The 23,389-nt window shown below is 36.9% G+C and overlaps 1 protein-coding gene across 4 annotated transcripts in view; it reads left to right on the forward strand.

The window, feature by feature from the left end:
* Positions 1-242: 242 nt before the first annotated feature.
* LOC134536418 (tyrosine-protein phosphatase Lar-like) overlaps positions 243-23,389 on the forward strand; it is a 1,395,465-nt gene continuing 1,372,318 nt past the window's right edge. For 3 of the 4 annotated variants that reach the window (XM_063376139.1, XM_063376144.1, XM_063376134.1), the window contains exon 1: positions 245-1,623. In XM_063376139.1, the coding sequence (XP_063232209.1) occupies positions 1,521-1,623 (103 nt within the window). In that variant the 5' untranslated portion in view covers positions 245-1,520. Of the gene's footprint in view, positions 1,624-23,389 lie in introns of all 4 variants that reach the window. The other variant, XM_063376130.1, reaches the window with a different exon arrangement.

Here is a 23,389-nt window from a genome sequence, read left to right on the forward strand (position 1 = left end):
ATTAAACGGAAAGTGTCCAGCTGCCCCCTCGGCCGGTGCGAGCACCCTCCCCCTCCCCTTCATCCCTTCAAGGCGCTTCCATACCGGATAACTAGGCGTATCCTGCAGGGATACGTGAGTAGGGGGTGGAGGGTGCGGAGGGGAGTAGGGTGGGGGAAGGCGGGGGCGCCGCGACGTCACGGCGACGCCAGCGCAGCGCAGCGTCGGCGGCCCCCGTTGGAAGCGCCGGCGCGGGGCGCCCCGCTAGTTTCGTGCGAGCCGGCGTCGCGTCCGCATCGCCGCCTGGGGAGAAGTGCGCGCGCGCGCGTGTGTGTGTGTGTTGGGTTGCGCGTGTGGGCTTCCCGCGCGCGCGCGTTGTCTGCGGCCGAGTGCACCTCGACTCCACCACTCTCCCTCCTGCTCGCGGTGCGTGGTTCCCGCCGGTGCGTCGCGCCGACCCTCGCCGGAGGGATACGCCCCGAAGTGACCCGGCCGTGAGCGGCGGACCCTGACACATCCCCCGGGACTCACCGACACAACTGGAGGACACGGCTTCAGGCGCCTGACTTCAGACTTAGCAGCGAACGTGATAACCTTTCAGCCCTGCTTCCGCCTGCGGCTAACCGGGATGCGATCGAAAGGAAGGGGAGCGAAAGAAGAACAGAAGAACGGGTAAACAAGGGGAGAGCTGAAGATGTAATAAGCTTCTATTGGGCCCATTAGGAAAAGGAAAGAGTCTTTCCGTTCATTTTCTAGAGTTTCTGACGGTCGGCCTGACGTCTCAAGAGCTCTGAAGACGGCTATCGCGGGAGTCGTCGTTGACGACTTCTTTCAGGCATTGGAAGGCGAGGCCAATCGAGGCGTATGGGAATTGTCAGCGGCTGCTACTGTCTATCAGACCCGTAAACGAAACGGCAGCGAGGCTACCTGTGGGGGAGGGGGAAGAACAATTCTAGAGGGTAGGGGCATGTCGCGGTCGTAAAGTGGTTCCCCGGCCAGCCTGTGGCCCACCTTCCCGGCAGTAAAACTTCTTCTTCCTGGTCAGAGGAAAAGGGTCGACCAGAGATGTCCTCGGAGCTTCGCCTCGCCCGAGCTGTGCACTTGGAGGATCCTGAAGTAAACGCCATTGCGTCGCTTTGACGTCACTTAACTTTTCTCGTCAGTCATCGCCGAGGTTTTACAACATAGTTAAAAAAAACAGATAATTTGTCAGAATCCTCATTCCCTAACAGTAAAAAACCTTTATAGTCAAGATCATTATTCGTCAGGATCGTCAACAACAGACAAGAGCGTCTGCACGTTTGGACCGATTCGAGTGTGCGCTACGCATTTCCGTGGGACATTGCTCGAGGGGTGGTGTCTTACTTCAGTGACCGCTATAGCGTTTCGTCGGGGAAATTAAAAAAAAAAATAACAAACAAAAGAAAGCGCTCGTCATCTTGCGCGATGTCGTAGCCGCTGACTTCGTTTGACTTTACCCGTCGGATGTCAGCTTCCAGCTCCAGCGTCGCCGGCGATACCTGGAGCCTCTCCTTCGCGACATGGATGTGAAGTCCCGCAGGGCAAAGGGGCGGGGCATGGAGGTGCTCGGCCTGTCCTCCAGGTGTCTGCTCGGGTGCCTGCTGATCTTCGTCGTCGAACCTGGTGAGTCTCGCGGACCACTGCTCCGACCGTGGTTCGCCAACAGCAACTCCACCTAATGGATCTCTAGTTTTTATGGCACTTTTCAGGTTTTATAACTCTGCGAAACCTTGAATAATTGGAAAGACTGCGGATGTATGCAAAATTCGAAAGATGCTCTACTCAATGACAGGATATCCTCCCTGACATTATTAGTTATTATTCGCGTTTGGTAAATGGACATTGTGAAAGTTTTGAACACATATTTATGATGCAAATTATTTTCAATAACTGAAAAAAAAAAATCAAACATAAATTTTAATACAACAAACTATGTAATTACGTGTGATCAGATGAACATTTATTAATCCAAAATATTCAAGGAAAACATTGGAATGATAAAGGTTTAATATTTAAATTTATTAAGACTATATTTCTCAGAAAATATATACCTACTCTTTATGGCTGAAAAGCATATTATATTAAACAACAACGCTAGCGAATACATAGGGCTCTAAAAATTGCTTAGTTTTATTTCAAACAAGCTAATTTGTTTTATCTAATAAAATGAATTATTTTATCTAAAAAAATGGCGAGAACACTTCTTTAAATTTGGGTATATTTTAAATCACCTTTGTGGAACGTAATGAAAATTCGGTCAGTTGGCAGTTTGATTCTGTATCCTGGCGTATAATGCAAAGTTGGGGGTCATTGAATTATCACACAGCTGATAAAACTACTAAAACACTACACCACCGAAAAGGTTTATCACCTTTTGCAGTCAGCCTTCACATATAAAATATAAATTACTTATTTGCAAACATACAACTTATGGGTTATCTTCTATATGGTATACTAACAGAATAAGAGGCTATGTTAATCGTATTTTCACAGTGATGCCAACATTTTATATTTATTTCTGCGAGATTTTAAATGACCAAAATCCACATCCTTTGCTAATCATGTTGTACGGCTTACACTGCGTCTGTCGCATAACTTTCTCAGATTAATATCTATGCGAAGAACTTTGTAAAGAACTTGCCCAAAGCTCTATCTCCAGAGGTTTCCACAACCAAAGCACATGCGCATTATAGTCGTTGCGCCATTACACTGCGCAGATTTCTAGGTATTTTCCATTTAATGCGTCAACAGTTTCCAACAACGCGATTTTCATTTTGGAATATATAAGGTGCAAATTTATTTGCGGTTGCAGAATATGGTTTACAAAACTGCATGTTATTTTCAATCCTAAAACATTTAATAGATGTACAATTAATTGCAGGATATGATAAGGGGATTTTACTTAAGCAGAATCAGTAAGCTTTGACATAATCTTACGTCTGTAGTGTAATTTTTTTTATTCTCAACTGCTCTTTAACTTTCCCTTTCTACTTCCTAGGCAAGAGATTTCCTGTACAAAATATATGAGTTACAAATACTAGCTGGAAGGCAAAAATTAAGAAACCTGAGTAACGCAAGTAACTACTTGCGAAATCGGAAACACTAAAATGTAATCTTAAACTTTTTTGAAGTAGCTTGGCTTCTGGGTTGTAGCCGTGTCCTTGGAAAATAATTCACCAACGTTTCGGTCGACATTGCAGTCGCCATCATCAGGGAGCAGTTACCTACAATAGGTAACCTTATGATGGCGACTGCAATGTCGACCGGAACGTCGGTGAATTATTTTCAAAGGACACGGCTACAACCCAGAAGCCAAGCTACTTCAGACTATGGCCGCGAAAGCCTGCGAACATTAATTAAACTTTTTTGTTGTGTTAGAAGGTACTAATAAGTAGATGGCCATAAGAGCTGTAATTTTTAGGGCATGAAACTGATTCGCTCGTTTGAGATTTATTACATTGCAAACTAACTGTTTTGAAACTAAACTGCACAATTGCAGAAAATAAGTTTTTTTTTAAATTATTAATATTATCACAGCCCCATCCCAAGCATTTCGTACCCAAAATTTAATTCAGCGTAACCTCAAAACTTAACTTTGTTATCTTCCTATGGAGGAATTCGTTGTTGATAGGATCCACAGTCCAATATTAAACCTGCTGCCATCGGCGAGCGATATAAAACCAAGAAGTGACCAAAATTACTTATACACGATCATGTCTGAATTAAGTGAACATTATAAGTTAGCATTTCTAACTCAATCGTTGGCATATCAAATATCAATTTCTAATTTTCACGGAAAAGAAGGATCCACACAAACTAATATTTATAACTAACCGGTACCTTTGCAAACGTGGTAAATAAATTATATCAGGTGTACATTATTATTATAAACGTTAGGGTTAATTCATAATTGTGGATTTTAAGTGCCTAACATATTCCTTAAAACTTCTACGCATGTTTAGTATGAAAAGTTTAACTATCTCCTTTATTTACTGTGGAATAGTTCGTAGATAAATAAAGGTTCAAATAATAATGGCTAGACCACGTAATTATTTTCATTAAACGCGCTGAACTGTAAGACCCCTTTAATATTCGACTGCAGTTCTCCAGTGAGGTTTGTGCTTGCGCGGAAACAGCACTGAACTCTTCTGCGCTTCTAGCACTCTCCCATTGATAACACAACTAACACAATGCCTGCCCGTTACGCGACCAACTCCATTGACTCTACGTAACAATCGGGTGCAACTTAATCTTGAGCGAGTGTTAGTCTCTTCACCCAGGTAGCTAACAACCTCTATGACGTTTGGTTGTTTTGGATTGGCCGGCTAGGTCACCACATTTTATGGTACAAACAGGGTTGTTTGAATGTAAGTGTTGTTTTAAGTAAACTTAAATGGGTAATTTTCTATTTCCCTACAAAACAAAGAAAAACTATTATAGTAACAGAAAGATGTGGATAAAAAAAAGTTTTTGTATTGAAAAGACGTGATAATCAACGTAATAACTGCGTAGAGTAAACGACTTTTAAATTTAAGTATGTTACAGTTCTTGCTTTTAAAGAATTGATTATTTTCAGTTGGTTTCAAATTTATTTAGAAACAATATTAAATGCCTACAAGTAGTTTTAAAAGATGTAACTAAATCATATCTCATTTGAAATTTTTGGTGCTACATGAAAGAACGTGGTCTTTCGTGAATTTCATCCCGTGGATTGGCTTATTATATTTTTTACGTTATAATAAAACGTGTACATCTTAAAAGAAACCATTGTACGGTAATAAAAAATATTGTATGGTAAACAGTAAGAATACTTCTTCTAATAATTTGATTAAAACCATATTATTAGACGAAAATACATATTTCACTCCCATAAGGATTTAATCTAAACTAAGGGTATTTCGGGAAGATTTGGTAGACAGTGAAACATTTTCTATATTATACGAGAGCCTGTCCGCCCACTTGCTCTAATGGCTGGCGTGTCTGACTGGTGGGTCAAGGAGCCCAGGTTCGATTCCCAGCATGGGAGGAGGGGATTCTCCCAACCTTCTCCCTGGGTATAGGACCGGGTGTTTGTGATGTCCCGTTCACATTCATCTGTCGGAAGGCAGTGGAACCCATTACAGAATGATCCTTTCTCGGCAAGCATGGAGACGTCACGGTTGTCACCACCGTGGGGTTGCTTCGTGCTCACTTCACCCAGTAATGGGTACAACAACTTATCATGGGAATATACGACCATTCCGTGTATAATATTTCACACAGGCCTCCTAAGAATTACAGAGGCGAAGGATTAAATTTTTGACAGTTTATAAATCCAAGACACATTCCTATATAATAATGTGTCCTAACTAAATATTTTTTAAACTGGGGGTGTCGATAATTTTTTTTGAACTTTTTGGTCTTTAATATTAGTTAAGGGCTATTTCTGTTGGTTTAGAATATACCTCTTTTGAATGTATTATTCTGTCATCAACTCAAAATATATTAACTCAGTAAGATAAGATATAACTTCTGTGAATGTTATCGAAATCACAAGTGATAATATTTATTACAAACATTTGCGTGAGTTTTTACTTCAATTTAATAACATTTAAGCATTAAATGTTTGAAATATTTGGGAAGAAACAACAAATGAAAGAGAATTATAGTGTTAAATTTTAATGAATCAGCATTAAATAATAGAAACAAGAAGATTAAAAAGAAAGAGCGCTTGCAACTCAGTACATGTGATAGAAGTGAAACTTCTTTGGCAATTAAAACCTCGACTCGCGAGTAAAACGGCCGTGAGAAAAAAAATATAAGAAGAAGACAATTTTTCTGAATAAACATTGAAAATAACAGTTCAGGATATCATTAGCCTAGATTTAAGAGTGAGGCGAGTTAGCCATGGCATCAATCGCTGCTATGGCTGGCCAATCCCCTCCTAGTACACTATGCATGTGACCTTCCCTGCATGGCTAACTCCAGCATGACTAAGCGTATAGGCTTCGGCCTGAGACGGACCTAAGTCTCTGCCTTACCCGGACCCACCCAGTTAGTTTTAGTTAGGTTAGGAAAAAATCAATAAAAAAGTTTCATTCAAGTTAGGCCTTGAAATTTTACTCCCATCGCACCAAAATAAGTTTAACTAAAAAATCTACATTTCAGGCGAGAACTCACCTTAAAACATCGATTTTAAAACTTAAAATTTCAAAAGTGCTGAAAATGAATTTTAAAGTTACATTTATTTTTATTAAATTTTATTATACTCTGTAAAATAACAGACCAAAAAGCTATATAAGCAGCTCGTACAGTCTCTTAGTGTTGAATTTTCATTTTATTCACCTATATTAAAATCATTTTTAATATTTCAAGGATTATTCTACTACTAGACAGATAAACAGTTCTTTGTTTCCCTTTCGAGTCGTTTGGTTTGAACAGAATTTTCTTTTTCTTTCATCCTTTAGTGTGTAAGTTTTGAGGATTTATACCAGTAGATGATTTTGTAATTGTTCGTAAATTCACTTTTGAAGTATGCCATTATGTAGCAAAGTTGGGTATTTTGGACAAGATGGTGACATTTCTGACGGTTGTTAGCTAATGGACACATGTTGGAAACAAACGTTACCCGTGTCCAATGATAAAAGTTTTGGTTCTTCGCCCTGTAGCTTATGAAATATATAAAACGCGTGAGAGTTAACTGAGTATGCATATTTCAGATACATACAGGTTGTATCAAAATTCATGTTACAACGCTTGAGGGTAGAAAGCTCTTATTATTTGCAACCATTTTTGCAATAAACATGTTGCCGGAAACGCGTAGTTAAGCCCCTGTAGCCCCAGAAAGAGTCAGCGTAGGCAACCCGTTGTAGAGTATTATGTTGTGGATGTGCGGGCGTTCGAGTAGAGAAATAACCTTTTTAATCGTGGCACAGATTTTAATTTCACTCTGAAATCTATCACAGCTTCTGCTTTATTTCACAACATTGAAATTGTTGCATACGTTTTAACATCATGACAGCCTAAAGCAACGGCTCAAAAACACGTCCACATTGAGCGACACAGAGGTGGCAACGACGAATCATGTTTTCACGGATACGCTGGAGCATGTGTGGAGTCGACCTTATGATTTCGAACGCTTCAATGATTCGCTGTGTAAGCTCTTCTACCGTTTCTACTGGCGTAGCGTAGATAGGCCCTTTTACGTAACCCCACAGAAAGAATTCTAACGGGGTTAGGCCCGGTGACCTTGGCGGCCATGCGACAGGGCCCGCTCGTCCAATCCATCAGTTTGGAAATGTTTGGTTTAAATACTCTCGCAATTGCAGGGGAAAATGAAGTGGTGCCCCGTCATGTTGGTACCACATCACACGTCGGACATTCAATGGAACCTCTTCAAGAAGACCTGGTAGTTCGTTCTGAAGGAAGTGGAGTTATCCGGTGCCGGTAAGTCGTGGTGGAAGAAAAAAAGGCCTGATGAGTACGCCGTCAACAATACCGGCCCACACATTAACTGAAAAACGTTCCTGGCGAGCTGTAACACACGTTGCATGCGGATTGACATCATTCCAAACATGACTGTTGTGCGAATTGAGAATAGCGTCTTGAGTGAACTTGGCTTCACCGCTGAATAAAACCGCTAACTCGGGGTTCCTCAATACTCTTCGAATGTACCAACGAGAAAAGGTCATGTGAAGAGGATAGTCCGCCGGACCCATGTGTTGCACTTTTTGAAGGTGGTACGGGTACAAGAGTTGCTCATGAACTCGCCAAACAGCCATTTTCTCAGCGTCCATATCGGAACCTTCTGCCCTTGTGCTTGTATCCGGACTCTCCTCAAATCTCTGAAGTACATCTTCAAAACTAGGAGTACGAACCCTGCGTGGAGCACCAGCATTTGGTCTTGTGATGGCACATGTACCAGTATCACGCATTCGCTGAGTAAGTCTTGCAAACATGGTGTGAGCTGGAATCCTACGACTCTGATATCGTTCTTCGTACAGACGACGGGCGGCTCGTCCATTTTGTCTAGCTTCCCCGTAAACAAGCAGCATCTCCGTGTACTTATTAAACGTGTACTCCATTGAGCTCCACTAAAACGTCGCCCTTTTCAGAACCACAGCGAAAGAAATGAAACCACGACTTTGCTTGTACGAACAGTCAACGACAGACCAACAGTGATATCAAAACACACTGCGACACTGCGATGTCACGCTGTGCAGTGTTATGGCACGGCACGATCGGAAGAAAAGAGGTGAGGGCGCCACCAACGGAAGTAAAAAGGGGCGGGGGTCAGCTTTCGACATTGTACAGTCCTCTCGAGTGCGGCCCGGCGTCGTAAACACGTAATTCACCACAGCATCCTCTGTCTCGCAAAAAGCCCAACGGGTTGCCTACGCTGACTCTTTCTGGGGTCACAGGGGCTTAACTACGCGTTTCCGGCAACATGTTTATTGGCAAAAATGGTTGCAAATAATAAGAGCTTTCTGCCCTCAAGCGTTTTAACATGAATTTTGATACATTCTTTATAGGTGGTAGGTAGCCGTTTTCACTACGAGGTTTATCTAGTTCATGTGGTGAAAATAGGCGTCGGATGGTTCATTTTTAACCAGCGTCATAAATCATGTTGGTTTGTGAGAAATGAGTCTGTAGCCTAATGGTGTATAGCTCGCTTTTATTTTGTTGTTTAGTAACCATCAGAAGCTTTGCATAACTTTTTCAAAGTTTTATCTTGAACAAACCTGTGGCATGTCCAATCACTTTATTTAACGCCCAGAGAGTTTATAAAATAAATATTTATTTTTGATTTTAAAAAAATAGTGTGTGGATGTATCTATTTAGGGAATCTAATCCTGTATTTGAACAAATATGATAAACTTTATTTAAAAAAAGGCAGTAAAACCTTTTCGTTTCAATCTGAAATTAATTTAACTAAGAAGTCAAATCGTATCATTTATGAGTGTCGCTGAAGTTGGCGAAAAAAGTACAACAAGAAGAACGCTATCTATCTGGTTGAATGTATATTTCACCCAGTAGTTTTCCAATCGACACACTTTATTGGAAATTTAACGAGGTCTCGTATAGGTTAAACCAACAAATATATGGGAAGGAAACTAGGACGCAAGCGGTTTCCGTACAAAATCTTTTAAGATGTTATTAAAACTGTGATGTAAAAAAATCGTTTTTTTTAGAACCAGCAAGCCAAATTTCAAATAATGGGGTATACCCATTCTGAGTACTACTGCAAAAGAATCTCGAATTTACAAAAGATCTCTCTATGATAATACCTCTGCGCTCTTCTCTCGAGCTTCAAATAGTTCATTAGCAGTGGCCTTTTTTTTTTAATTTTTATTCTCTCTCTGTTGCGTTGTATACGGTTTATTCACGCAGAACATACTTAACTTATATCTCAGGGGGAAAAAAACTAACCAGTTTGCCACATTATTTATTGCGAGTCAGTCAAACATAATAAAAATTTATGCAGTTGTCTTTGGAACATAGAAATATGCAAAATATTTAAACGTGTCTGTATTATGAGTGTAAAATAAATACATAAACACTATTTATCAAATTGGGTATTGTGATTTTTAAAACAATTAGTATTGTAATGACAAAATCCTGGATTTATGCTATTACTCGGCGTTCTGTTTTTATTTCATTCAGGTAATGTTTAACAATTGTTAAGGGTGAAAGAAAGCAATTGTAAACGACCATCTTGGTTACTATTGTTTATAGGCTATAACAGGTTTCCACTAATTTGTTTCAGAAATTCTTTCTTCGTGAAAGCAAAGTATTACATTTATTGGACCTCCTAAAGTTAACAATAAGGATGCAACAAAAAAATTTATGTAAAGTCACTGCAATTTAGTATTTAATTAATTTGACGAAATGACTACAGCATGAAATTGACATTGACAGAATTTGAATGCGTTATAAAATCTTGATGTTTCATATCTGTGTTAACGACCGCCATTTTCAATATCAAACGATGAAATTTATGACGGCATGAAAGCAGTTGAAACCAAAATGGCGTGTTTATGTTTCTTTCCCTCCCCCTTAATTTGGCAGAAATGTTTAGAAGGAATGTCACCGTTTATTTAAACTACCAAAATCATCAAACACTTATTTCTAACATCATTAGTAGTTAAGGAGCACTGAGCAAGGTAGCGAAGTTGTAAAACATTGGACTTCATGATCAGGCCGACCAAGAATTTAAATCCTTTTCCCAAATTGATGATTTAGTTTAGTTAATTACCCCCCCCCCCCCTTCTCACCCCCTCGAAAAAAAGTCTAGAAAAAACATGACACACGCTAAGACAGATTACTTCAATTTTATTACAAATTTTTTTTTTGTTTCCATCACCAATTGCAACGAATTTACTTTATGTGTAACCGTGGTACTTTAAACATTAAATTAATCGTTTACCTTTTCATCTCAAGACTTGGTCTCACTATCTGAGATGGTGATTTCATTTTCTTATAATTTTTTATATTACGTGGCTTTTCGAGTAAATTAATTCCAATACAATTCTTTCACTTTATGTTTCGTTTCACGTTTACTCAAAGGATTTTTATTAAATACGGTATGTTCATAAAATAATGCCCAAGTTTTAAATTTTAATATTATCATCTGTAAGCGTTGTCGAGAGTTGGTTCAAGGTCACAATTAAAGAGTGTTACAAAGAGTTTTAGATAAGCGCATGCGCGAGTACTGCTTTGCTTTTTTCTTGCGTGTAGCGCCACCTAAGCAATATGACGATTCCTGAACGTCAAGAATTTTGTGTTTGCAATTTGATAAGAGTGAATATATAATTTCAGAACGAGCATTTTGTTTAAAGTTTAATTGTGTTCCCCTATGTGGCAAAAACATCCGCATGGTATAGGCAATTCGAGACCGCAGAGTTCTTTTTCACTGGCCTCCGCGTTCATCTGACATAACACCATTCGATTTTTTTTCTTTTGAGGCTTTATAAAAGATCGTATCTACGTACCGCTGCTACTAATGATTTGACAGAGTTGAACACTGAATTGAATAGGCTATTGCTTCCGTTACTACGGACGTGTTAACCAAAGCGTGGGAAGAATTGGACTTTATGTTGGATGTGTGCCGTATAACTTAAGGTGCACATATTTGAACATCTGTAAGAAAAACTAGGTTAGTTTACCTTCAATTTTATGTATGATTTGTAACTAAACTATTAATGTACCATTTAAACTAGGACATTATGTTACGGACATCCTGTATTATCTGATAGCTGTAAAAAGTTACGCTATTAACACTTACGTGCGCTTTTACAGCTCGAAAACAATGTTTAATAAATATGAAGTGAGGATATTTGTGATCCAACCACATATAAAAGTTTGGTATAGGAATGCATTTACAGGAAATTTCCTCAAATAAAATTAATGATATATAAATAAATTTAATAACTCGGCGATTGAGGTTGAGCTTTAAAAGTGAAATTTCATATCGCGTTTAGGGATGAAAAGTACCTCCAGCCTTTACTACACAAATTCGTTACCTTCAGTGGATGTTTCCACGAAAATCGAAGCCTGAACTCTCAATAAAATCTAATAATTATCACTTTGAAACTCCGTTATTTTAGTTTCACTGGTGGAAAAATTAATTTCCATTTACTATTGAAAAAATTGGAAATCGTCTACAAAAGCTTGATTAAAATGGTCATAAAACTGTACCTTACATAAAAGACAATTTGCTTCTATGCTGCTCAAATGAAACAAAAAACTAATTGAAATTGGAATTACTTAACATCGAATCCATTCATACATTCAGTTAGCATAGAAATGTAAGGTCATCACCGCGCAAGATGACGTGCATTTCCTAGATATCTTATAGATAAAATATAAGAATAAAACATTATTTCAGCTCTTTAGTTAGGCTTTGAAATTTTATTTTTGTTTGATCAAATTGACATCAGTTATTATTGAAATAAACGTATATTCCAATGTTCACAACTATTTTTGAAAAAAAAAAGAAAAGTACCTTTTTTTCCATAGTTACGTCTTCAAAACTATCTGTGATTGAATTTTACCTCTTTCAGGTGCAACTATATAACTTACGTAAACGTCAAACGTCAAGGTTAAGTATGACAATTGTTGTTAATAGCCGCTTATACTAGGAACATGAACGTAACGGCTGCTATAGCTTCCAAACAACTAGTCGGGGATTCTGTAAAGGCGATTTCGTTCAAACGTTTATTGCGGTTTTGGTTTGGTTTTAAATATTTTTATTTATTATATTTTGCAAGTTTTTACAATTAGATTTATACACTGGTACATTTTAACTAAACATAATATTAGGCATTATTTGTCTCTTCGAATGTCATTTATATTATCCTTATTGTCATTTTCAAAAACAATCGCTTTTCAATAATTATAGAATGACTTTTTTTCGTGGATGTCGCTTAAGGAAAAACTAGCATAAAAATAAAACCTTTCGTAGGAAGTGGTTATTGAGTTGTTATGGTTGTCCAAGTGGAATTTATGATATCCATGCTACTCTCGAAAAGTAATGAATGTCCTCGCGCATATTAGAAAATATTTTCGGTCTTTCCTCTCATTAATCCTACGTGTATTCAGAAAACACGTATCAAAGTAGCGTACTGGTAATACGCCAGACTCACATCTGGGAGGACACGGGATTCGAATTGCAGACCGTCCACATCGACCAGATGTGCCATGATTCCCCAAAACCCTGCGGCACATGCAAGTGTGATTACCTTTGCTGCAGACCACAGCTGATTCTGTCCCCAAACTCTCTTAAATGTGCTGATCTGCAAGACCATTTATAACGACTTTGTTACTAATGAGACGATAAAGTAATGTTCCAGGTACATTGGACGTATCACTAATAAATATTTAAAAACATTTATATTTAATTTAAAAAAAAAATCTTCAATAAGCGCCTGCATTAACGAACATAAATCATTGCCAAAGTTTTCCGGGTATTTTCAAAGATCATAAAGGTTTACACTTATATAACAACATAATATATTTTTTATAATTATTATAATTATTTAGCCATTAACACGGTTCTACAATCGTCAAATTTATGATCTCTGATAAGGAATCGCTGATGATTCACTCAACTCAAAAAATAAATACAAATGTTTAATAATAAAAATAAACATATTATTGTGTAACATAACTAAAAATGTGCTCGCTGACAAATAATGCCTCACTACGTTAGCTCATTTTCTGAGATTGAGTGGTTACATGTCAACAATTGAAGATATATTACTAACAAAATAAATAGATGAATAGCTAAAATTAAAGTTAAAATAAATAGTTGAATAGCTTAAATAGTTAAATTAGTGTCTTACTTGATATCATGCGAGGAGGTGATGCATGGCGTATCTTGTAAGTTTCTAGATGCAGCGCGCTACACCTACGTGCGTATGAAAACATAAATCCCTGTGTTATATTGTTAATGCATTGGGTACATATTTTGTTATACACAATATGTTTGTTAGACAGTTGTAGCAATGTAGAATATCAGCCGACCAAAATTATTGTTTTTTTTTCATTTCCAAACAAACAACAACTGGACAAAATATTTATAGACATTTAGAGCTTAGGATCAAATAATATTTTACCAGCAAAAATTTTTGTGAATTTAAATGTCTTAAGTCTAAACTATCACTAGCCTAGACAAAAGTGCTAACGCCGAAAATGTTTCAGACCGCATCTAGTTTATAAAGTGACTAAAAACCCAAAGATTAAAAGTTATTTTATATATTAATTATGACTAAGAAGCATTTCTACCAAGTGACCAGCTCTTTATTAATTAATTAACGGATGATAAACGAAGTAAATACATATTTTTTAATATTAGTAAGCCTGATATGACGCAATTTTCTTTGCTGTTTACGTCGTAATTGGTTGGTATTAAAACACAGCATTATGAAATCTCAGAATGGAACTCAGAATTAAATTAAAACGGCAATATCGTATCCAGTATTAATTTCAATCTCTTAGTAACGAGACAAATGACGCAAAAAAAAGCAATTCGCGCATGTACACAGAGGAGCTGCGATTCTGCACGCTTGTATTTTAATGAAAGGCTTTAGCGTGAATCCCATTTTAGACCGTGGGAGGTACCTAATTTAATCTTCTTACCATAAATACTATTACAATAATCCATGCATGAAATTTAATAGGCATGGCTTGGCCTAGATATTAGATGTTCAGTCGTGGGCCTAATTTCTTTACGTTCTGACTAAAAAAAAAGTGTTTAAGCCGACGAGTGAAAATAATTCTTTTTAATGCCTACGATTTCCAAACAATGTTTTCCAAACCGTTATACTCATAATTATAGACTAGAGAAATGAGGTTTTTACTCTTGTAACGAGTGATACGAAACCGTTACACTATTCCGGTTAAATTTTCTCAAGTTTTTTTAATGTGTTTTTTTTTGTTTATCTTAAAGTTTTCGTACAGTAGTATTTTATTCGCATGGTTATAACTACTTATTTTAAAATTTTAGTTTATTATATTTCAGTTTTATAAATGACATAAAACTTCTTAAAGGAGAAAATAAATATTGTTATACCATACAGTGTGATTTTATTACATTTAATAAAAATTAGTTTTGTGTTTATTAAGATTAAAAATACGTAATGTAACCATAGAAATCAAAATATTTTATGTGCACATGAAAAATATGTTAAGAGAGTATTAATATTTGTGAAAGAAAATATTTTCGTGAATTTTTGAAATATATTTTAGAAGCATAACAAAACTTTTCCGTGAAATCTGCTTAGTAAAATTCTACCACTGACTGACTGACAGACTACGCACACCTCAAAAAAATTTGTAGAAGCATGAAAAAATTGCATAGGAGCACTAGGTAAGCTCTAAGTAAGGATTATTTGAAAATACATCCCCTAAAGGGGTTAAATAGGGGATGGAAAGATTGTAGGGAAGTTTGTAATTTTTGTAGTTAGAAAAGTGGAAATTGGTGTTTAGGCATAGGTTTGTAAATCCAAGTCAGTTGTATCAGCGTTTTTTTTGCTAATTCATCAAAAATGAGGATCAAATACTTTCCTATCCGGCAAACGGCTAGTAGGCTATAGGTTTTTCTATAAATATTAATTTCCTTTGTTTGCTGACATCTCTCGGCATTTCGCTTCGGTTATCTTGCGGCAGAATCTCGGCCAGGTGGAAAGTGTTATATTTTTTTTGGGGGAAAGAGGGAAGGGAGCAAGCGAATTTCCAAGGCCGCCGGAGTGGAGAAGTCGGCAGGTGGTTAAACACGGCCGCCTTTTGAATACACACCCGAGGGGTGAATACAAATCGGGCGTGGGTTATTCTTCTCTCTCCTGACCTCCGGTGGCGGTTGGGAACAGCGCTTGTCTGGGGGGGGGGGGGTGAAAAGGGGGTGAGGTCGTTGGTGGTTTGTCGCTTCCGCAGTGAGAACGCAGCGTAGAAATCTCAATGCAAATTTCAACCCATGGCGCTGGTTCAACCATGTGGCGTTTTCCCATTCTGGTCTCGCCGGCAGAAACTTCGGAATATTGTAACCTCGTTTTGCCAGGGTTGGCGTATCGAAGTAGTAAACATGTAATTAAAAATTATTATTTAATTTCAAGGTGATTTTTTACACATTTTTAATAAATGGTAAATTTTAATCCTTCTTGAATGTTATAAATGCAAAAGTGTGTTTGTCTGTTTGTCCTTCTTTTACGCAGCAACGGAGCAACTGAGCAACGGAACGACACGATATTTGCATGGATATTTTTATAGGCCGGAGAGTGACATATGCTCCTTTTTATCCCGGAAATATCTACGGTTGCTGTGGGATGGATATGGAGCGTAATTCTGTAACTACCTCTTCGTGCTAATAATCCATGGTAACGGTTTTTGCGTTGTTGGTACATTATGCGTCTCCGTGACAACGGCTATTGCACCTGTTTTGCAGTGTGTGTTGTATTTGTCAGTTAATATTTATAATCAATTGTGACTTTGTGTTTTATTGCGAAAGTCAGCTTCCAAGAATGGTTCAGCCCGGGCAACGCTGGGTACTTCAGTATGTAGATGACAATTGTAAAACGACGCAACAATATTATCATTTGATTGCACTACTAAATAATCTGTCATGTGAATTCACACTTTGGTCAGGTTATCTCATTCAATATATTCTATGTTCGATACTAGCTGGCTGCAACGGGAGCTATTAGAAGTCAAGTGTTATTTCTAGTGATTGACGCGTTATAGTGGCAAACTCTGCAAAATAAAATTAAAAATTGGTAAAACGAATATGGCTACATAATTCATATAAATCCATAAAAATTAACAGCTTTATTAATACAAAATGTTACTCGAGGTATCAGAAGTGTTTTTATAATTTTTGAAATATATTTTTTTTACTTGAGTCTCTATGAGGAAATTATTGATGTATTAAAATGAAAAAGCTTCCTAAAGAAATAAACTTTATTAACGTGAGAACAGCCAAAATTATTTTAAAACAAGATACATAAAATATCGAATAAATTCCTTTTGATAAAACTATTTTCAATTCAACGTGATGAATGATTATTATCACGTAAAACCACTGCCATTGTCTACAGTATTTCATACGTCGGTTTTCGGTTTCATTTATCTCTTACGAGACGTCGTTCTTGACATGGCCGCCATAAAATTAATGTTCACGTGTATGTTGCCTAGTGAGGTTTATATTCTGCAACACTTATTGTGTTCGTATCACCTCGTTCGTAAAGCGATGCTGCAATTAGACCAGTCTTTTATAATCAGGTTAGCTACAGCAAGATGTTATAAAAATCAAAAATTAATAATGAAGTAATATTTAGTGGCGTGTAACTATTACCGCTCATTCATAACTGTGATACAAGAGTATAAGAATACAGTAAAAGTTAAAATAACATATTGATATTTAGTATCAATAATGGAGTGATAAAATATCATCTTAAATTAATATTTTGCAAATATTGAATATTTCTAACAAATATGTAGCGTAACATTAAAACAATTTCATTATGGTCTATCAAGAACAATAACTGTAGAAAAATAACTCCGAAACATCCCTAATGCGAGATATTTGTTGTAAGAAAAATATTAGTTGGCCAAATATTTTTTAACAATATTTTGTCTACTGTATTTTAAGATAAATGCCAGTTGATAAAATCAGTAGTTTTATATTTTCCCAGAGCTGTGTATTATAATTATTTTCGAGACATTCATTTGTGAATTTAATTAAATAACAATAATCATGTTAATCTTTGACATCATATAGTGATGCTTTATTGAAAGGAAATAAAAAGATTGTCATACGAAAGCCAAATATAATTGGTCAATACTCGGACAGCTGGTCTATCGTAGAGATTCTGTTTTAATCACTGCAGGCGCCATTGAGGAGGTCGAAGGAGCAGAGTTTGTGTTGGCATCAGATTCGAGCTGCTACAACAATGCGTTCTTGCACTCGGATAGAGCCGTAGTGGGGTTATATAAAAAAAGGGTGGGGGGGGGGGGAGAGTTTATTTTCAAAAAAAAAATCGGTGTGTAGGTTGAGAGAGGAGAACCCAACCATCGCCCGAAGGAGAAACGTGACGATCAGTTCACCAGAAGGATGCACCGTCGGAACTGTCTCTCCTGGGGTACACATGTCTTCCACATCTTCGAGCCCCTTGATCAACAACAATGGCCCGTCCTCCTAAACAGCCCCCCCCCCCCCCCCCCCAATCACTCCCGCACACAAGCTGACGATGTATGGCACAAAAATAGCGGGGAAATATTTACAGAGTGTCTTACAAAAGAACTTTCAAGCTTCTATCAAGTCCGTAAAATATTGGTTACCTCCGCGACCAAGGTTGAGTAAAAACGCCACAAAAATTTATGTTTAAAATAACAATTTTTGTAAATGAGCGTTCTTTATTTTATCTAGCAGCAGATTATATTCTTTCATCATGCAAGTAATATTAAATTTAAAATAAATTACTGAACACATTGGCAAGTCTTTTTGACCTTTTTGCATTTAGGAACGCTTAATAACAATACACATCTGAGATACCGGGAAGCGTCTCTAATATGGTCTTTACATAGTAAGAATCAATACAACATCTGCTATAAGAAGCGTCGAAAGTCGATTGTAAACCAAAATAAGTATGACTGGGCACATATTCAAGCTTGAATATCCAGCATAGGAGTTCAGAGTCCAAGCACTATTATTTTTTATGCAAAGTTTTGACTCGTTCGTGAATGTCATTACCAACATAAGGGTCTCAAGTAGATAGGAATTTGGGACGTACATAATTAACCAGCTAGTACTTAGAGCGGTATGAAGAATGGTGTTAGCCGTAGTACCTCGGAGCTGAAAAGCCTATCTCCTGCATCCAAGCCTCAAGGAATGTCAGGCTGCTAAAACCCAAATACGTGCGTGTAAAGATCATTCACAGCTGTGAAGCTGAATGATTGTCATTCTTTAACAACGAGAAACTCATCTCTTCTTCAATCACCTATTACTATCGAAGCTGAGATGCAGTTTTCGTTTGAGTAATTAACTGACTCGTTTGACATGCTTGTCATTTTAAAACGAACACAAATTTACGTACTGTTACGTTGAAAACTAGGGGGTCAAGAAATAATTTGTAATACTATAAGAAATATATTGTAACTTTTTACAACTCATAGCTATGGTTATTTTTTTGCACAAATTAAATACGTTCTTCGAGACAACACAGAGTATTTATGCCGTAGATTGGCGCATAAATTTAATTTTAATTGATATTTCATTCAAGCATAATTTTTCTAAACCATGGAGAAATAATCTAATATTCAAGCTTTTTAGTTTTATTTAGTTTTATTATGCTTATTTAATACTGGAAAGCTATTCAGGGAATGGTTTCGAAATAACTTTAACTCTTGGTGTTACTGGGACAACGCAAAACATAAATTCCTGGGTAAGTATCCAAACCCAGTATTACTGCGAACACTATTTTATAGTGATACTGTTTTTTTTTAATTTCAATGTACAAATTTACGAATATCTGTAATAAATTTACATAAATATTTTTGTTCCTTTTACAAAGAAAAAAACAGTGTACGGCAATACTGCGCCACAAGTGCCCTGAAAACACCCCCCCCCCCCCCCCCTAAATACATTTTGAGGGCTGCTCACAGAAACTGTTTCATACATTTTCCTTCATATCATAGTTTATTTTATTTATTTGCATTTATTGGAGTAATCTCTTGTTAGTGCACAACTTCCCCACGAATATGTCCTTTTTATGTACGCACTTTTCCAGAAATATAATGGCAATATTCCTAACTCTGCATCCCAATATGACTAGGACACAGTGTAATTTTTTTTTTGTAAATGGAACAGAAATATTCATGTAAAATAACAGACATTTGTAAATTTGTACATTTACATGAAAACAACTTTATCACTGCAAAATAATGTCCGCGGTTAGTCCCAGTGCCTTCAATAGTTAGTCATTTGTAAACCGTGTCCTGCAAGCTTACCATTAAAAACGTGTTCGTTAATAATCATAATGAAACCAAATAATTTAAATATTTTATTATCTTAACCATGGTTTAAAAAATTTTGCAAAAATCTTTTTTTTTGTAGTATTACAAACTATTTCTTGGCAAATGGATTCCAATGGAATGTATTGTAAAAAAATATTTATCCGTGAATATTCGTTGGAAACATTTATGCCCTGCCCCACCCGGTTGTTCTTCCCCTGACTGCGCCACACGCAGCTTGATGCGCGCCTGGCGGGTAGCTGCGGAACCTCCCGCCGACGGCGATTGGCGAGAGGCGAGAGGGAAGGTCCCATCCGCTCGACCCCGGGAGGCTAGCGCGCGCGCGAAGCTCCCGGCCGCCATCAAGACGGGAGACGCGTCCTTTAACGAGTTCGTCCTTGGGGCGCGTTGATGGCTCGGCCGTGCCGCGTCCGGTCCGCTTTCGCGGCCGGGGCGCTATCTGCTCCCGCGCCGCCGCCGCGCCGTCTCCCCGCCTTGCAGCGTCTTCGTCATCGTCACCGCCGCTTATCTCTCCCCGCGGTTCCTGCAGCCAGCGGCATGTATAGTGCGGGCGAAACGTCTTGCGAAAGACGCAAAGAACAATTTTTTTTTCTTTTACAAAAATTTCCCTTTGGAAACCAGTTACCAGGAAATAGTTTGCAATACTACAAGATAGGTATTGTAACTTTGTACAACACATGCATTATATGAAATAAGTTTTTTTTTCAAGATTAAAAAGATTGATTCTTACAACAACAAAAAAACGCATATAACTTTATAATAAAATTTATATTTCATTAAAGCATAATCGTATCAAATTGAATATTAAAAAATTGGACTTTATTTTATTTTACCTCGCTTATTAATTTTCTATTAATGGAAATGTTTACAAATAACTTTTGTTACCGGAGGTACTAGGACAACACAAAACATAAATCTCCGGGGTAAGAATCTGAACCCAGTATTAGTGACAACATTATTTTGAAGTGATACGGTTGTTTAACATGTAAATATAAATTTTACCAGTATATGTCATTTTACAGTTATATTTCTGTACCAATTACAAATAAAAATCAGCTGGCGAAACGTCTTGCGAACAAAGGAAACGCGTAGCCCGGAACGGCTCTTTAGAGCCCAACAGTAGGCGCAGCCCATCGAAACCAAATAGCGTCAACTTGGCTCGGTACAGTTAAGGGTATGGTATACTTAATTATATATGCCTATACTATTTCTTGTTGTTGCACATGATTTAATTAAATTCATACGATATTAAACAAGTCCTTAGTTAATGATTTTTTATGAACTTAAAATATAATTTCTATTATCAGGCCTAGAGTGTAATGAAAACTTTAAATCGTGTGATGTGGAGTTTTTGTTTAACCTGTCGTATGTATAGCCATCGTCTTCAAATACATATTTTTTATTATAACATTCATAAATCAATAAAAAAATTAGGTTTTCCCAAAACCCTAAAAAATCGAATTTGATTTTTTTTGGAAATAATTACAATTGTATCGATTTACATAAGAAATATAAAAAAAATGTTTCAATACGATGGCGACATAAGAACGGTAAGTACAAAACTGTACATCACATGATTTCATGCTTGAATTACACGCAAGGAGTGACATAATAATTGGCTTTTAAGTTCATAAAAACCTGTAATCATGGACTTAGTTATTAGGAAAAAATCTTTTATGAAAAGTGTAACTTATTTATATCATAAATTTATTTTGAATTATCTGCGAAAACACAAATTATTAGAAGCAAAATAATTAAGGATCTTACCCCCTTAACATCATATGCTCTAAAAACATCAATCATCGCAATTACGCTGATGCGTGTAACATATCGCTCGCGAAGAGAAGGGGAGTAGCTACCCGAGGATATATTGGCTGTACGAATATTTGAAGGCAGGGGTTGTTGCTTAGCCACCGTGTTCTGGTAGGCAAAACATAGTGCTCAACCATAGTCGTCTAATGCCATACAAATTTTCGGAAAGGCTGTCATAGACCATTTAAGAAAAATTTGCTTTAGCATCTGTTAAAAAAGCTATTTGACTTTTCTGCGAAAAAAGTTGTTGACTTTGAAACTGATCAATTATAGTTTTATTTCAGTTAAGAGTAAGGTTTTTTACAGGTGCTGCAACGAATAGTAGAACTTTGGAAGCCTAATAAACATAACTTATTAAAGAATAAATCACTTATACATATCAAACCAGGCCTACTTATTGTGCGTTAATAAATTAATTGATGAATTTTTTTTACAGGAGTTGCTGTCAAAGTCTAAATGTTTAACTGTGGAACTTGTCTACTTAGCTGAATTTTAAATACTGCGTATTAGTAAATATGTTTTGTCTATGCCAGGGTAGCTATATTTAAAATACAATGGATGGTTAGTTAGGTGACGAAACCTGAAAGATACATAATGTTAATTAATATCTGAAAGCTACGGAATCACCGTACTTCAGGTATAACAGATTTTACTGAACATATGCTTCAATAAGAACTTACACGTGGAAAAGGTCAAGTTTTAACCCTATTTGTACTGTCATGGGCTACACAACTGACAATCATCATTATAGCAAACTGGTTAAATTTTTTTGGCAAAATGAATTTTTTTGTACAAAACAGGGGCAACAACACATTACAGACCATGCAACTCCTGCCAATCCGAAGATAGCCACTAGCAGACGGCCCTGGCATCACGTTCGTGACATCATGGCAGCTCCTCCCCTCCCCCTCCTTGATCACTTATTACTACGCGGTCAACATGTTTTTAACAGGTATACAGCACTCTTAGAAGTAATGCCATGATTGGGGATATTTTTCAACCTCACTAGCCGCTTACCTCTCAGGCTTTTCACTACCGCGCTGACGGATCGCAAGGCGTTTGGTCTGCACTATTATGTAATGGACACAGCATTCTCTATGCTCTCAGCAGGCCTTTTGAGGTATTTGTTTTGTCATGATCAATTATCAGCCTTTAATAGATCTGTTAGATGGGTTTCTTAATAATTTATGGCATGTGGCTAAAAGGTTTTATAAATGAATGACGATTTACAAGTTTTGACGATAATTTATAAATGTTTTACAGTGGTTTTACGAAACGCTGTAAAATAAAATCCGCCAAAAAAACTGTCACCTGGTGTTAATTAGTCTATATTTATATATATATTTACAAAACTTAATGGATAAATGTGTTATAATTTGGCAAATGAACGTTTATATCAAGTTTGACGGGTCTAAGATAAATATGTCGTTTGTCACAATTATTTTTCTTTGTCCTTCCATGTCGTAGGTCAAATTTATGGTTTTTTGCGCTTCCAAAAGACCGATGTGCAAGTTACCAAAATGTCAGAGTTGCACGTAACTCTTCAGGGGTTATTTTACAATGGTGAAAACATTACGTTCTCCTGCAGAAGTTCAGCAAAAAATATAGGCCTATAGGTTTGCATGCGCTGCAGTATGTTGACAGTAGTCATCAAACATATGTCATTAGGGACTGAAACACTGTACACGAATCAGCAATAGAAAATTAATGAATCAGATATAGAATGACGTGTCTTCAACTTCGGAATAATTATATAAGTTGGCTAGTGAAAAAATTAGCTTTTTAATGTTTTAATGTATAGTCAAATTATTTTCTGAAGTGATAAATAATGATATTTCGCTTTTCCCTTTTGCATTGATGTATCAAAGGGAAAATATTCATTCAAAGGTTATAGGAAGTTTTCTTCCCATTTTCAAACAGATGTTTTTTATTTTATTTTGGCAGATTAGACAGAAATACAATGGGACTTAAATTACTTAATTTTTCTAATTCTTCATTCTTGTTGATTTAAGCTTTGCTCTTCCCACATTTATAACATATTTTCATTAATTTTATGGGACGGCTATAACACATA

This window comes from Bacillus rossius, chromosome 1 (genome assembly GCF_032445375.1).
Source record: "Bacillus rossius redtenbacheri isolate Brsri chromosome 1, Brsri_v3, whole genome shotgun sequence".
Classification (NCBI taxonomy): domain Eukaryota; kingdom Metazoa; phylum Arthropoda; class Insecta; order Phasmatodea; family Bacillidae; genus Bacillus; species Bacillus rossius.